We start from the raw sequence: 16,337 nt of genomic DNA on the forward strand, positions 1-16,337 counted from the left end.
TAGCATCAGATTTACCTGTTTTAGTAGTACTTTTACCACGTACCCATTACCAAATGTGTATAACAACGCCTATCTCATTATAGTGAAGAGGGAAATAAATGAGATAATTTATGCAAAGTTTTTGGCACCTAGAAAGTACTCAAAAAATTAGGATTATTGTGAATCTTTTAGTGCAATCTCTTCTATCTCTGAATTTGTGGACTTTATTTCGTGAGTTTCAGTGTGGTGTAAATGTTCAAGATAGTTTTGGAATCAGTGAGGAGTGGGGCCAGCTTTCTAGCAGCTGTGTGACTTGGGCAAATGTCTTAGTCTCTCAGAACCTCCCTTTTTAATCCTATAAAAAGGAAATAATAGTCCTATTTTGCAGAAATGCTATGAGGCTTGCAAATAACACATGCAAAGTATCTGGCATATTGTAGGTGCAAAATAAATGGCTGCTTTGTTTATCCTTAGATAAAACGATTTTTGTCCTATAAATAGAGCTAATGATTAGACTTCATTGAAATGCTTAGTTGCATGATTGTGAGTGATTTCAAACACCTAGAAACTTAAGTGTTATTCTATGGTTGTCTCACTTAATCCTTTTTAAAACATGTTTGGGTCTTGTGGGAATGTTTAAAGCTCCTTATGAAGCCAATGAATGCAAAGGTATCTATCAGCTATCAGTATCTAGTGGCCATTGACCCATCCACATTGGTACTCCACATAATTGTAGCTCAACTTCACCCCAAAGCCTTGGAAAGGTTACATGACAGACAGATGTAGTAGGCATGAGATTACAGGGCAAAAGGAAGAGGTCGGAGCTGTGGGCAGTATATTTGACAGGCTCATACACTGCAAGCCTTGTTCCGGGCCCCTTACAAAGCACCTCTTTAGGACGAAAACAAGATGTTCTTTGTAAATAAAAGTTCATGCATTTGAGTAATGAAGTCATTTTCCAGTGCTGCAGTGAAAGATATTCTTCTCCCAAGCCCTCTGGGTGAGGACTGTCAGGGGGAAGAGCGTGGCCAGCCAGTCTCCAGGGAAGGTATGAGCACAAAGAGTGCAGCAGCCTGTCTCTAGAAAATGAGAAACACTGCCCAAGAAAGGGGGTGCCCTCCCCCTCTGCCATCTGAGAGCATCCACCTCCGGCTCCAGCCCAGGAATCCCTTTTCCACCCACTTTACTGCAAACTATCAGGGCCACATAAAAGATGTACATAAATATAGATAAGACATCCGGCACCTTGGCTAAATAAATAAGAGATGTGAGGAAGCAATCACAAAAGCTGAATATTCATCTGGGGCCCTTGGAGGGGCTCCAAACTGAGAGGGGAGGGGAGGCCGCCAGGAAAGGCCCGGCCACGGTGTCTGAAAGACCAGCTTGGAGGGGGAGGGCCTGGAAGTGAAGGTAAAAAGGGAGTGGTGAAAATGGGTGTGGGAAGGAAGCCAGGACAGCGCAGCCCTCAATCCCGACCGCCAGGGACAGGAGGTGGCCGGCGCTCGCGGGGCTCGCCCCAAACGCATCCGCCTCTTGATGCTGAGCTTTAAGCTGCATCCATCTGTACATTCTGCAGCGAGAGCCTCTGGGGAGAGAGAGAGAAAGTGAGAGAGAGAAACGGAGGGGGAAGACAGAAAGAGGAGAGAGAGAGAGAAGGGGGGGGTGGAGCAGGCTCTGGCTTACTCTCTCACTCTTCCATTTTCTACTAAGTTGCTCCCTGGGCTGCCTTGAGTTCCCACATCTGGATACTGCAGACGCACAGAAGGTAAAATAAGTGAGGCACCGCTGCACCACAGTGGGGACCGGCGACGACCAACAGTGGCCGAGCCCCTGGAAGAGCCCTGTCGGATGTCAGCGGAGAGATGGCTTTGAGCTCTGCCTGGTACGCAGTCCTGCCCCTGTGGCTCCTCTGGGGCGCCGCCTGCTCCCGCGCCGCGTCTGGGGACGACAGCGCTTCTCCTTTTGACATTGAAGGGAGCTCAGCGGTCGGCCAACTAGACCCGCCTGAGACCATCGAGGCCCGCGTGGCTCCCGGAAGCCTGCCGCCTGCTGCCAAGGTACAGTGCCCCTGCCATTGTCACCCTGCTGGGGCACCTGTGCCCCATGTTGTGTGTGTCACACTTGTGTCCCCCTCTCTCCCCACCCCCTTTCCCTTCCCCACCCGCCTTATGAGTTTCACCTGGACGGGTCAGTTCAGAAACTTGAAATAAAGAGTTTTACTTTGTACGTTGGATTTGGACTTTGTGATTTGAGAGCTGAGGCTTTGGAACACATCCCTGTTCAAGCTGGTAAAAGGGCATGTGTCCTGCATACTCTGAGTCAGTAGGCTAGACTCTCAGCTGGGGCTGCAGTAGCACGTCAGTGACTTTCCGCCGCTTGTTACGTCCCAATAGAGTCATTTTTGTCAAGCCACACCACTTAATGTGTGTGCCCTGTCACTGGCTTCCTGCTCCTCTGTGATGTTAGGACAGTGGGAACAATACTGCAGGACTAATCTTTTTGTCACAAATTAAACAGAAGGTCCTCTGCAAGAGGGGAGGGTGAAGAGTGGGTGAGGGCACTAAAGAAGCTGTTAGGAAACTGCAGAGCAGATACCTTAAATAGACACAAGCCATTATATTCCAGAAACAAGAAGTCATGATGAAAGTCAAGCCCCATCCCAAATGTAAAAATGATGGAGATATGCTACTGATGATATGCTTATTCAAAGAGCTGCTGTTTGAATCCCTTGCAAAAGCGTTTATGTTAAAAGCATAACCAAAGTGTAGAAACTGGGTAAAGGTGGATGAATCCAGAGTAAGTGATTTAAGAACCCCCGAGCCGAGACGGACAACAGCATGTCCAGGGCGTGGGAGATGCTAAATAGGAGGAAAATGAAGTCACCTAAGTTCATGGGAAAGGAAAGAGCAGTTGACCTAACAACACACACACACGCGCACACACACACACACACACGCACATGCACACACACACACACCCATAGCTATGATTACAGCAACTATAGAACCAAAGCAGTTATGTGGATTGATACATTTCTAATGCCATTGATGCATTTCTAGTGCCATTTCTAACAGCACTGAAGTCTGGATTATTGCCATTAGTCCTAGTAATTGTTAGTATAACCATAGTTATTAAACTACTGATAAGATAATATGCATGAAGATGGTCCTTCTCCAGGAGTGAGCCCTACCCACACCCCAAAATGAGGGGAGGATGGGTAGGGCCAGAGCATACCAACTCCCACTGTGGTGTGAAATGTAATCCCCATGAGAAAGAGGGGCACGCCTTCTGGTCAACTTTGTACTCAGACATGGGGAGAAGCCAGACCAGGAGACACTCCACACAATGAGAAGGCTTCACTTCTCTACAGGCTTGGAATCAACCCCCCAGGAAGCATTATCTCCACCTGTTGCTTTGAGTGGAAAGTTCCAGAATGAAATGCTTAAGAGCAGGATTGCCAGATAGAATACAGGACACCCAATTAAATTTGAATTTCAGATAAACAACAAATAGATTTTGGTTATGTCTCAAATATTTCATGGGATGTATTTATGCTAAAATTTTTTTCACTGTTTATCTGAAATTCAGTTTATCTGGGCATCCTATCTTTTTACCTGTTAATTCTAAAAAGACAGGCACACATAACTTTTTGTAACTCTCATCTCACAAAACGTAAGAAAATAATTATTTGATTTTTTAGGGAACCTTAAATTTATTGCTGAAACCCTGAGCAACTGCTTATATACTCGTATGTTCAGTGAAATAATATGAAGGCAGCACAGCAGAGGGTTTTAGATTGCAGGCTTTGCAGTCTGATGGTCCCAAGTTCAAATTTCAGCTTGCCTGCTCCTTACCTTGGGCAAACTACAGATGCCCAACTTGCAGATAAAGAAACTGAGACTTAGATAAGTTATTGATGTCTACTTCATATTTCATACAGTTACTGTGATGAAATTAGATAAAATACATAGAGGACTTCACACAGTGACTAACATGTATAAATGCTTAATACATCCTATGTGTTGTCTTTATTATTATTATAAAAAATACATGGCTAGTTGGATTAAAAGAAACCCTTATTTGGGAATATTTCTCAGAACTTTATTTTTATGGTGCTATTTTACTTAATATTGCTTGTCTGTATCCTTCCAATCAAAAAGAATGTCATGTAGTGTGTTAAATTTGTAATACTGTCAGAGACTAATAGGTCCAGAATGCCCGTTGAGTCTTCTGGTTTAGGGAAACAGAAAGAATCTATTAGTCATTCCGGAGGGTCATATGATGTAGAAAGGGTGGGATTGGGGTAATTATGTTCCCACTGCATAGTTTCACATAATGCCCTCCAGTCAGCCTGCAGTCCCACAGCGATTCCAACGCCCCACCATTCGGGTTTCCCATGCTTTTTATAGCCAGTAAGGAGACCTGAAAGCAAATACATTCTGGAGATTTAATAACATGGTACAACCACTCCACTGAATTGGTTCAGGAGGTTATATTTCATCTGTAGAGAAAAAGAGAACATGGACTCATACAAGACATTATTCGTGGGCGTTTGGAGAGATAGATGGAAGGATATTCTAAAAATACATTCATTTTATTTGACTCGGATATATATATAAATGGTCATTCCTCAATTCTCCTTCAAAGGGAAGAAAGAAAACTAGTAAAGCAAGCATGGAGCAGTGGGAGGTGCTAGGCTGACGGCCTTCCTAAGGCTCTCCCACGCCCCTCCATAGCAGGACTGGCATCCTCTCCACCCTCAGCACAGACTAGGGCATACTGGTGCACAGTGTGGGTTAGGAGAACAAATACATTCAACATGCACTGAATAAAAGGATGGGAAGCATGGGCTGACCAAGAAGGAACGCCCCTCCTTTCCTTCTAAAATAAGCACAAGCTCCTCCAGGATGCAGAGAATTTAAAAACAGGAGCACCATGGGTGCTAGTTGGTAGGATTTTCCTACTATCTGCTTTTTTACAAGCAGATAATTTACTGAGTCCATTATTTCTGAGTATATGGTGAGAACAATGATTCTCAGCAGGTGGGGGTGGGCAAAGGGGAAACTAGGTAGTGTCAAAAAGTGTATTTAGTATTCTAATATTCCACATTTAAGAAAAGAAAGACTTCATTTTATTATACACATTATAGCAAGTGAAACTAGGCAAAAGTCTTCTTGGCCAATACGGAGATGCAGAAGAATGGGAGGGGACGCAGGGATGGAGATGGGAACAGTCCCCCAGGAGAGGGTATCAGAGTGTCCTTAGGAAGAGTGACATTCTTGTTTATCAAAAAGAAGCAGGAGTTAAACAAGGTCAAGAACACAGGTTAGAGGTTGATTAAAAGAAACCCTTAGTTGGGAATATTTCTCAGAACTTTATTTTATGGTGCTATTTTACTTAATATTGCCATATCCCTGTTGTCTATATCCTTCGTGGCTGGAAAGAAGCCACCCAGAGACTCAGAGAGGAGTGGGGACTTTGCTGGAAGGGCAAAGCGGGAGGTGGTGGAAGGCGACGGTGCCATTACTGCCTTTGGTAGATTATTGAGAAAATAAGGGAAATAATTGACAATACTGAGCAAACTTCCCTGAGAGGGGAAACCAGGAGTTTATCTCCTGATAACCTGATTGGATTTTGCAGTTGCTGTTCTTAGCTTCCCTCCAAGAAGATTCGTGCCCCATGAACCACAAATGTACCTCACACTAGACAAACTTGCTTGCTAAGAAAAAAAAAGCAATATGAACTAGACTAATTTTGCGGGACTTTTCTTCTAGACACCCTTCATGGTTGATCTGTGATCCCACGCTCCAACACGTAGTTAGGTGCCCTGCCACTAAAGGATTGTAGTATGTTTATTAAAAGACAGCTCAGATCCCTTTCACTATCTGCTTTCCGTTGCCTTATCTTGCTCCCTTACTTTGAGAAAGGCTTTGTAGAACAACATCAAGACTTCCAGTCACTGGCCTAAGGCCATCATTCTATACCGCTGTTCAATAGAGCAGTTGGTAATTTAACACCCACACCCCACCCCCAGCCGGGCATGCAGTCATTATTTCACTCACTTAATACCATCCAAAGAGCAGGTTTGGAGACCTACCATGTACACAGTAATAAAGCAGGCACCAGGCGGGACAGAAAGAAGGCAGAGTCACATCCCTACCCTCAAGGAGTAAGCAATCTAAGACAGAAAAATATACACGTAGCCACTATATAAAGCAGAATGAATTTATGTTCTGTAAGAGCAGCTATCAGCTAAGTGCCATGGGGCTACTGTGGAAAAAGTATTACTCCTGGGCTAGGCCAGTAGGGCACAGCCACTTACTCACCAAACACCAAAGAAAGTTCCTGGGAAACATTATTTTAGAAGGACTGGAATACAGCAATGGTAATAATAATAATAGCGTGGCTTATCGATGACACTCATTGAGTATTTACCACGTGCCAGACACTGGTCTAAGCACTTTCCATGAGTTATTTCCTTTAACCCTCATAACAGTTCAGTGGGATTGGCGTACTTATTATCTCATTTTGCAAACGTGGAAACTGAGGCACAAAGCATTTGCCCAGGCAACCTGCCTGGTAAGTGGCCCAGCTAGGAAGGAGTTTATGAAAGTAATTCAACTGTGCAAGAATATCTAGAAAAATGTGGTGAGGTAAATATAACTATCTGTAGGAACAATTTTAGTCAAAGTTTGATAATTTCTTAAAGTGAAGATATATAAAATACCATTCAAAGACCATTTATGCAGTGCTTGCTAGATGAGTAGCATAAATTACATGGCCTATCTTACAGAATTTATTACAAAACCGCTGGAAAACAGAGAATTCCATTTGCTGTAATACCAGAGCTCTCAGATTTAACCAGAAGAAATGGGTTTTTTTTAATTGTGGTAAAATATACACAAATTTTATTATTTTAACCATTTTTAAGTGGCATTAGGTAATTCACCATTCATCATCATCCATCGCCACCCATCACCATCACTACCATCCATCTCCAACACTTTCATCTTCCCAAACTCAAATTCAATACACATTAAACAATAATTCCTGTTAGCCTTTTCCCCAGGCCCTGGCAACCATTATTCTACTCTCCGTTTCTATGAATCTGACTACTCTAGGTATCTCATATAAGTGGAATCTACAGTATTTGTCATTTTGTGCCTGGCTTATTGCACTTAACATAACGTGGTCAAGGTTCATCTATGTTGTAGCATTTGCCCAAATTTCATTCCCTTTTAAGGCTGAATAATATTCTACTGTATGTAATATCATATTTTATTTATCCATTTGTCTGTTGATGGACATTGAGTTATTTCTACCTTTTGGCTACCGTAAATAGTGCTGCTATGAACATTGGTCTACAATTATCCATCAGAGTCCCTGCTTTCAGTCCTTTTGAGTATATACCTAGAAGTGGAATTGCTGATCCTATGGAACAGAGACAGTTTTAAAACTCAGATTTTTACGGAGGCCGAGCAAAAAATAACTGGGTAGGGAAAGGAACACATCCTGTGAGTGGTGGGGCCCAAGCAGCAGCAGAGGACGGGATGCCTCTTCCAGAGGGCACCCACCTCTCTGTGTTGCCAGGCCTTCTGTTTTTTTACAAGAAGACAGAATCTGGATTCTTAAGTGAAATTGCTGACTCAGTTTTTTTAATGCCCTGTGGGAAGCACATCTGAGGACTGTTTATTTGCAGTCCTCTGCTTTACGACATTTGAAATTCACCTTTCATCAAAGGCACAATGTGGGCATCTAGCCAGACAGATGTGCTATGAATCCAGCTCCCCTACTTTCTAGCTGTTTGACTTTAGGCAAATTAGTGCATTTTTCAGAGGCTCCGTCTGTTTGATTTTAAAATGAATACAAATGTATTTTCTTTGCAAGATATTTGTGAAATTTAAGTGAAATCGTGTGTATAAGCTGCCTAACTCAGTCTGCCCTCATTCTCTCTTCTCTCCCTCCCTCCTCACCCTTTTTCTTCCATTATCTGTTTTTATCTACCTGTGAGTTCAGATTTGTAGTATCAGTCTATTTTCATCTAAATTTTTGCTTATTCTGCAAATTTGATTACTTTCAACTTTTGCTTACAAATTTGCTGATTATCCAACACTGGACAAGAAGGAGACTAGTTTAACTATTAAAATAATTGTATCCCTAATGGTTCTTTAAACATAACCTTTCCCCAGAAATAGGATAATCTGAGCAGTTAAGAGAAATGAATGAGTTTTCCCAAATACCCAAAAAACTAAACAAAAAACCCAGCATATTTGCTATGACAAGGGCTATAACCTTTTTTTTTTCCCTTTCACAATTAAATTCTAAAATCTGACTTGTCATAGATTCTTGAAGCATATAATGCCAAAAACACTCCTCTCCTTTAGGGTTTTTCCTTGCTCAAAGTAACCACATAAATATAATGATGGCCAGACATAGTTATGAGACATTTGATTGGTTAGAAACCATTAAAATCAGATTGCCAGTACATGCTTTGAGTTCCAAAACTTAGCATTTCCAAACAATTACTTTCGTGTTTTCTAAAGCAAATAATCTGCTACTTGACTGAGATATAGTGACCACATAGAAGAATATTTAAATATCTACTCCAGCATTTGCCAAAAAGCAGCATTCTTTTCTCAATTGCTTTTCTTTTTGCTCCTAGTGTGGTAAAGTTAAATTCTGGGAAATGGTTTACTAAAGGGAAGTTTAACCACAGATGTTTGTAATTCCAACTTAAGTTTCCCATCAAAGTCTTAATGAAATTCAGCTGCCAGGCAGTCAGCTCTGAATCTGAGTCTTTTTATCATGAGAAACTTGGGGAAAACAGCATTCTGAGGCTGACTGGTAGTGGGAAACTGTCCATATTCAAGCCCAAATCCTCTACATGACGGAAAAAAAAAATACACGAAGAAACAAATTCTCTTAAAAAAAAAAAAAAGGCGTGGGGGGTGGTCAAATGTACTTTAAGTAACATGTAATACGGCCCTCTTTTCACTTCCAGGAATTTCTTAGTTTGTGTGTTGTGTTTTGCTGGAGGCTAGAGATCTAGTGTTTACCTAAATGGAGTAAAGTATCAATGTTTATGACTCCATGAGAACCAATGAGTTGGAGAAATCCCATAACATTAACAGCTGCATTAACCCAAGCCCCTTGGAGACTAGAGCAGTGATCCATGCTGCATACTACAGCTAAAAGGATGCTTGAGCACAGTGCAGATTCTGTATATTAATATTTATTTTGAAATTATGCCTTCCATTACATGGAGTGGCATGATTACTTTAAAGGAAATCAAGATGTCTAGAGATCAAAGATGTCTTCACTAAAACTCACCTTGGACGTGACTGTTACATGCAACACTGTTGTCTGTTTACAAAGTGAACTGCAACATGGCACACTGCACTGAGCAGCTCTGTAAAGTCGACCCAAAGGAATGCATAATATAGACACAAGCAGAAGGCAAGATAAATGTCTAAAAAGCCTTGTACCGTGGGATGCCAGGGCTGTAGAACCATCTAGAATCACTGCAAGAGCCAGAGCACAAATTCAGGGTTTAAAATCATGGCTGGCTGCTTCTTCCACACAGAATTATTCCACAGTGCCTTTCAAGGTTCACAGCCACAGTGTGTATGTTTCCCTTTGATGATCAGTGATATAATCTGACAAGCTAAGTGTGCCCTAAGTGTAACCTCTCTTCCTGCCGATATGCCATGAGTCCTAGGAGCAGCAGAGCAGTTCTGTCATCTGTGATTCTGTTAATCCCCAGGTCACAGGTGAGGTGCTAAATGCCTGTTATTTGGAGACTGAACTGAGTCTGAATGCCTGGAGATGGGCCAGTGTTTCTTTGTGGTGAATGAATAACTGCCTCATTCTATATTGTTCCCTTGGAATTGCTGTCTGTCGTGATCAATGCCAGCAGACACCCTGAAATTCCTCTCATCAGGGACAAGCCCTGAAGCCTCTATTGCAGCACAGAATTCAGCATAGAGGAGACGTGTTTGAATGCGGAGCCAGTGGGTGGTTATTATTGGATGTATAACTCTATTGGACCTTGCACTGGGAACCATAAAATCAAAGGGATCATAGGATGTTAGATCTAGAAAGAGAGTTGAGAGATTCAAACCCTCTCATTTTGTAGGTAAGGAAGCTGGGTTTCAGAGGGGTTGGGGTGCTTCACTCAAGGACACAAAGTTCATTAGCAGCAGTGCCAGGAACTATGTCTTCTGACTTCCAGCCTTATTTTCTTTCAAATTATTTCAATCAACTGAATCATCCTTAGCTTTAGAACTGGGGATCATTAAGTAAAATATATTTTTTTAATAAAATATATATATGTATACACACAGATATATATATATACACAGATATATCTTTAAGAGAAGAATTGTTTACTTCTAATATACTATCACTTTACTCTTCATTGTTTCTAGTTAACCTTAAGTTGAATTATCAGTAGGAGAGTCTCCCAGAATTGAGTGGAGTGGGAAAAGCACTGAACCATGAGTCTGGAACTAACTATTCTTGTTCATGGCCATGCCACTAACAGCCAGATTACCCTTACCAGTTAAAGGAACCTGGGTAAATCCCTTCACCTCCTGGGACAGCTTGAAAAGAACAAAACAAAATCAAGGTTACTTCAAGCAACCAAGTTCTATAACTGGCTAATAAATAGATCAAATTATAAACTACTTAAAGGGGAGCTGACCTAAGGAACGGAATCACTCAGAGTCACAGCTGCTGTCCTAGTTAGAACCCCAAGATTTAGTATCCAGAACCTGAGGGAAACACAGGGTCCTGATCTGGTTAAGAGGGTTGGGTGGGGATGGTTTAAGAGTCCTTTTTCCTGCTTCCTTCAGGGTCAGAGCTGAGAATGGTTTGCAGGACAGAGCACTGGCCCAGCCACTGACAGGAGCCTTTCCAAGATGACACGCCCAGGAGGTTTCCCAGCCAGCATCCGGTGCAGACACCTAAGTGTGTCCAATGAATATTAATGGTCTCCCATGCCAGGGTTCCTGCTGCCATCTGCCCTCTCCAGACCCTTCAGGGTGACCCTAAGCATGAAGCTCCACATGGAAAAACAAGAAGGATGACAATGGATGAGATAAGGGACATGGGGACTTGTGTCCCTGAGTCTTCTAAAACTTAAATGACATGTGACAGAGGGTCCAGAGAGGAGAAATGTCTTTTCACTCTGCACAAAAGGAAGGAAGAGCCAGTGAGGGATTATTAATTCACTGTAAACATCAACTGAAATCACTGCATTATAGTAGACACAATAATGCCACCAACTAAGCCTTCATGACAAGGTAAAGAGGAAGCTTAATTTGATAGCCTGCTCTAGATTGAGCAGAATGCAACATTTGGAAGCAAATATTTTAAAGGACCTTTCTGGAAGTCAGAATCGCCAGTGTGTGAGGGAGCCTGCCCTGGGGGTGTGAATGACTGTGGGGAGGAGGGGTCGAAATCGTGGAGGCCCCAAATGTGGCCCAAGGACAGCGGCACCAGCAGCACGTGGACCCGTACTGGGAATGCAGACTCCCAGGTCCCACTCCAGAATCAGCATTTTCACCAGATGCCCAGGTTGTTCACATGCACATTAAAGTATAAGAAGCACTAGTCTCTAAAATGCAGCTGGGCTTAGATTTTAATGGACTTCAGGAAATTGAGAATCCAGAAAAGGGAAGCATTTTTGACATAATTATAGAGAGGCCTATAAAATAAAACCAAATCATGGCTGCATGAGGCTAGTAAGAGAGCTCATAGGCCCACCGGGGTACTAGCCCCCGGCCTGGAAAGGTGCACTTCAGAATAAAAATCAAGCTTCAAAGAAAATTGCTGCTTCAAGGCATCTGGAGGAGCTGAGAAGGTAACATCACTTCCTGAAACCCTGGCCCGCACGCAGCAAGTGTTCAGGAGGGGAATTTAAAGAAAGACATGAATAATAATAATATTTTTAATGTTTATTAAAATGCTTAGAGGATATCAAACAAACAGACAAAAAAGACAGACATGAAATGATAAGGAAGGTTTCTTACTCCCAGCACACACAGCCTAGAAACAGGACCACTGGAGATCTGTGTCCTTGAGGGGAAGGGAGCAGAGACGGGAAGAATTTACTTGTGGAACCTTCTTGGAAACAGGGCATTGCCAGACTCTTAGGAAACAGTGGGATTATAACGTTCTCTCTTGCTAACAAGGGAAGCTTTCTAATTCAGGACAGTGTGTCTTCGGGGAGTGAGGAGTGTGGTCTCTGGCCTAAACCAGAAAGAAACTTGATAAGAGATATGGAAGAGCTAGCTCCCCGGAATGAGAATTGCCAAGGCTAGCCCTCAAAATGGAACCTCTCTAGAGGGATTGAGATTTCCAGGAAAGTGCTGTTGAGACAGGGTCTCGGCCTCCTCCTGCATCAGCAGAGTCACCTCCATTCTCCTGGCCCCTTCCAGGTCTCCTTGATGCAGCCACAGCCCTGAGAGGGCCCCTTGTTATTCTGTAACAGCCTTACAGGACAGCTGTCACCCTTTTGATTTTCATGCCTAACCACCTGCTTAGCACTAGCTGTGTCCTAGGCATTGTTTGAGGTGCTCTATGTGTATTATTAATTTTGCTCATAAGCTAATGAGGAAGGCACTGCTATTAGCACTATTCTACACTTGAGGAAACTGAGTCATCTAGAAGTTGAGTAATTTACCCAAGATCACAGCTTAGGGAATCTGGCTCCAAGCTCTTAATCTCTGTCCTGTAAATGACCCTCTAATGTCTGTTTCTAAATCTCAGAGTGTCTTACAATAGCTCAGCTAACAAGGGTCCCCAGTATCATCCAGGAATGCCAGAGTGGTCTTAGAAGCTGATGAGTCTATTTAAAGAACATTTAAATTAGTGGTATGTTTATACTTTGACTTGTTTTTCAAGTTATAGAGTAAACTCACTCTATCATCTCAATAACAATAGGAGGTTCTTCTTTAGGAATAATAGGAATAAAGATTGACATAATATCTGAATGTATATGTATTTATGTATCTTCAAATATGCTAAGCATTAGTCATTTCAGTGGAATCCTGAGTTTACATTAGGGACCTACAACTTAAAAGAACTTGATAGAAGGCTAAAGAAAGAACTTGAACTGTAGTAAAAGCAGGATCTCAGGGGAAATGATTAGACAAAGTATGTCAATCATAGGAAAACTGAATGAAGTCTTAGAAACTATTTATCTTTAAAAATTTTTCTTTATAAAGGAAAATATGGAAAGAAATGGAGTTTGGCAACTGAAAGGATTCAAGTCAGACCTAAAAGACACATAAGCTGTTAACTTCTTTCCTAGAAATTTTTTTTAACCTTTGCTTTTCATTGCTTTTGTTATTTTTTTTTAACTTTAATTTTTTTTAACATCTTTATTGGGGTATAATTGCTTTACAATGGTGTGTTAGTTTCTGCTTTATAACAAAGTGAATCAGTTATACATATACATATGTTCCCATATCCCTTCCCTCTTGCGTCTCCCTCCCTACCACCCTCCCTATCCCACCCCTCCAGCCGGTCACAAAGCACCGAGCTCATCTCCCTGTGCTATGCGGCTGCTTCCCACTAGCTATCTACCTTATGTTTGGTAGTGTATATATGTCCATGCCTCTCTCTCACTTTGTCACAGCTCACCCTTCCCCTGAGAAAACCATAATTCAAAAAGAGTCATGTACCGAAATGTTCATTGCAGCTCTATTTACAATAGCCCAGAGATGGAAACAACCTAAGTGCCCATCATCGGATGAATGGATAAAGAAGATGTGGCACATATATACAGTGGAATATTACTCAGCCATAAAAAGAAACGCAATTGAGCTATTTGTAATGAGGCGGATAGACCTAGAGTCTGTCATACAGAGTGAAGTAAGTCAGAAAGAGAAAGACAAACACCGTATGCTAATACATATATATGGAATTTAAGAAAAAAAAAATGTCATGAAGAACCTAGCGGTAAGACAGGAATAAAGACACAGACCTACTAGAGAACGGACTTTCCTAGAAATTTTCAAGCACTGTATAAAACAACATGTCTGAAATAAGTGAGTTATTCATTCAGCTCACAGTGATTAAGAGCTGAGAGGAACCAGGCAAGGCATCAGTGATTCTGTCTGGAACAAACCCAGGTAGCCTCCACCCTGCTGGACCAGGAGGATAGCTCTGCTAGCAGCAGTCACTTGTGGAGTCTGCTGTTAGCCTGGAAGAAAGGAAGGTCCCCCAGATAATCACGCCCAAGAATCTCTACTGCTTCTCCTATCCCTCTAGCTTCAGGTTTTGAAATGTTTTGCTTACTGTCTTAGTTTGCTAAGTCTGCCATAACGTTATACCACAAACTGGGAGATTTAAACAACAGAAATTTATTTTCTTACCTTTCTGGAGGCTAGAAGTCTGGAATCAAGGTGCCATCAGGCTTGGTTTCTGGTGAGAGCTCACTTCCTGGATTGTAGATGGCCGCCTTCTTTCTGAGTCCTCACATGGCCTTTTTCCTGTGCACATGCAGAGAGAGAGAGAGAGAGATCTCATCCTCTTTTATAAAAACACCAGTTCTATCAGATTAAGGCCTTACCCTTACGATCTCACTTAACCTTTACTAGCCCCTTGTATGCCCTACCTCCAAATACACTCATATTAGGCACAGAACTTCAACATATGAATTGGGATGGGGGAGGGGTGTTAACTGAGTTGGTAACACCTACCAGGGGAAGCATGTAAGCAGTAACTCTTTTTTTAATTAGGCAAAGTAATGTATAATAGCAAAAGAGAGCTTCTGGTAAAATTAGTAGTGTTATCACTCTGTATTAACCTCAGCCAAAAGCAAAAACAAACACAAAAATTTCATTAGCATTTCATTTTGATTGTACATTTTTATGAATGTGTCACAATTAATTTTTATTAGATATTTTGAAATATGGAGAATAGTACATTCAGCCCTCTATTGCCATCTTGTATTCCTTAGGTGTTCAGGGACACTTGATTGATTACCATTAATGTTTTTATTCTCTTATTTTAAAAAGGTACCTGCTACCTCAGCCAAGTTGCTTTGTATGATATAAACAGGAATAGAATCCAGTCAAAGAGATAAAACAAGTAAACAGTAGTGTAATACAACTAAATGTTATCAAAACTCTTGGAGGGTTTAGAAGGAATGTTCACTCCTGGTGGGAAGTTCACAAGTGCATTCATGGAAGAGGTGACATTTGAGTTGAATCCTTAAGATTGAGGAAAATTCAAGGTGAGGCGATAGGATAAGTAAAGTCAAAAGACACAGGGTTCTTCTGGAAAGGGATATAGTCCTAGTTGGTGCTACTGGATAACAGGGAGCCACTGAAGATTTCAGAGCAGAAAAGATGCTCAATGAGAATTCTTCATCAACATTAATCTGGACATGGGCTATTGGATGGAGGATGCAGTAGGCAGCAGAGAGCCTGGAATCGGGGTAACTTATATCATGTATTGGTAATTGTCCAGGAACGAGTAAGAAGGGTCTAGATTTAGATGGTGGCCATGGTCTGGAAGGAAGAAAACAGACGCTGGGGTCATTGCAGAGATTCTATCAGATGACTTGCCCTGTTTTGGAGAGCAAGGATGACAGAGAAGTCAGAGGTGCTGCTGCTGTTTGGAGAAATGTATTACATCGTGGGAAAAAATCTTGGGTTCAAAGACCTTTTAACACAAGACCTACTGAATCAGTGGCTTTCAAGCTGAGGCTTCATGGAAATGCATTGCCTTGGGTATAACTTGGGGTGAGGGAGGCTGAGCAGCAAGAAGTGGGGGCTCTTCTTCCTTCAACCAGTGCATCTTTTTAATCTGTTTTATAGATGAATTCTACATGAGATTTCCCTGGGAAAAAAGGAATTCTCTGCCCTACAGTGTTTGAGAGCCATGGTGCTGGGGGCTTCCGAGTTGATATTCTAAATCATGACAGGTCTCCAAAATATTGCCCAAAATCTCATTCAAATCAGTGCTTCCTAGGCAGTTTCTCAGTGTTACATATACCTGCCTCTGGGCCAGTGCGTATTGCTGATTGCACAGAGCTGCTGGTGTTCTGAGCATCTCTGCTGCGGCTCCAAACACAAGCTAGAAATCACTGAACAACTGGTGCTCTCCTAAGAGATATTTTTATGCTTCCTGTTCCCTGTCTGAGGATATTTTTGGCCCTTTCCTAGGAAATTCCACTTTTGTCTCAGTTATTACCTGGGAGTGCTGAGGAAAAGGCAAAGGAGTTTTGGAAAGTTTTGGAGGGTGGTAGTGGGTTGAACCGATAACCGGTATCTTTCAGTCCTCATAGGAACAGTCAGATGTTTGTATGGTTCTTATTTTTCTAAACCAATGGTTTCATCATTATT

At 41.9% G+C, this 16,337-nt stretch overlaps 1 protein-coding gene across 4 annotated transcripts in view; it reads left to right on the top strand.

Annotated features, from left to right (window-relative positions):
• Positions 1 to 1,372: 1,372 nt before the first annotated feature.
• Positions 1,373 to 16,337, top strand: part of LAMA4 (laminin subunit alpha 4) — a 151,521-nt gene continuing 136,556 nt past the window's right edge. For 3 of the 4 annotated variants that reach the window (XM_027088295.1, XM_027088310.1, XM_027088321.1), the window contains exons 1-2: positions 1,455 to 1,583; positions 1,690 to 2,036. In XM_027088295.1, coding sequence (XP_026944096.1) covers positions 1,842 to 2,036 — 195 coding nt within the window. In that variant the 5' untranslated portion in view covers positions 1,455 to 1,583; positions 1,690 to 1,841. Of the gene's footprint in view, positions 1,390 to 1,454; positions 1,584 to 1,689; positions 2,037 to 16,337 lie in introns of those variants that run through there. The other variant, XM_027088304.1, reaches the window with a different exon arrangement.

The sequence above is a fragment of the Aethalodelphis obliquidens genome, unplaced genomic scaffold (assembly GCF_003676395.1).
Source record: "Aethalodelphis obliquidens isolate GAN/ISIS:26980383/991018 unplaced genomic scaffold, ASM367639v1 scaffold3, whole genome shotgun sequence".
Taxonomy (NCBI): Eukaryota; Metazoa; Chordata; class Mammalia; order Artiodactyla; family Delphinidae; genus Aethalodelphis; species Aethalodelphis obliquidens.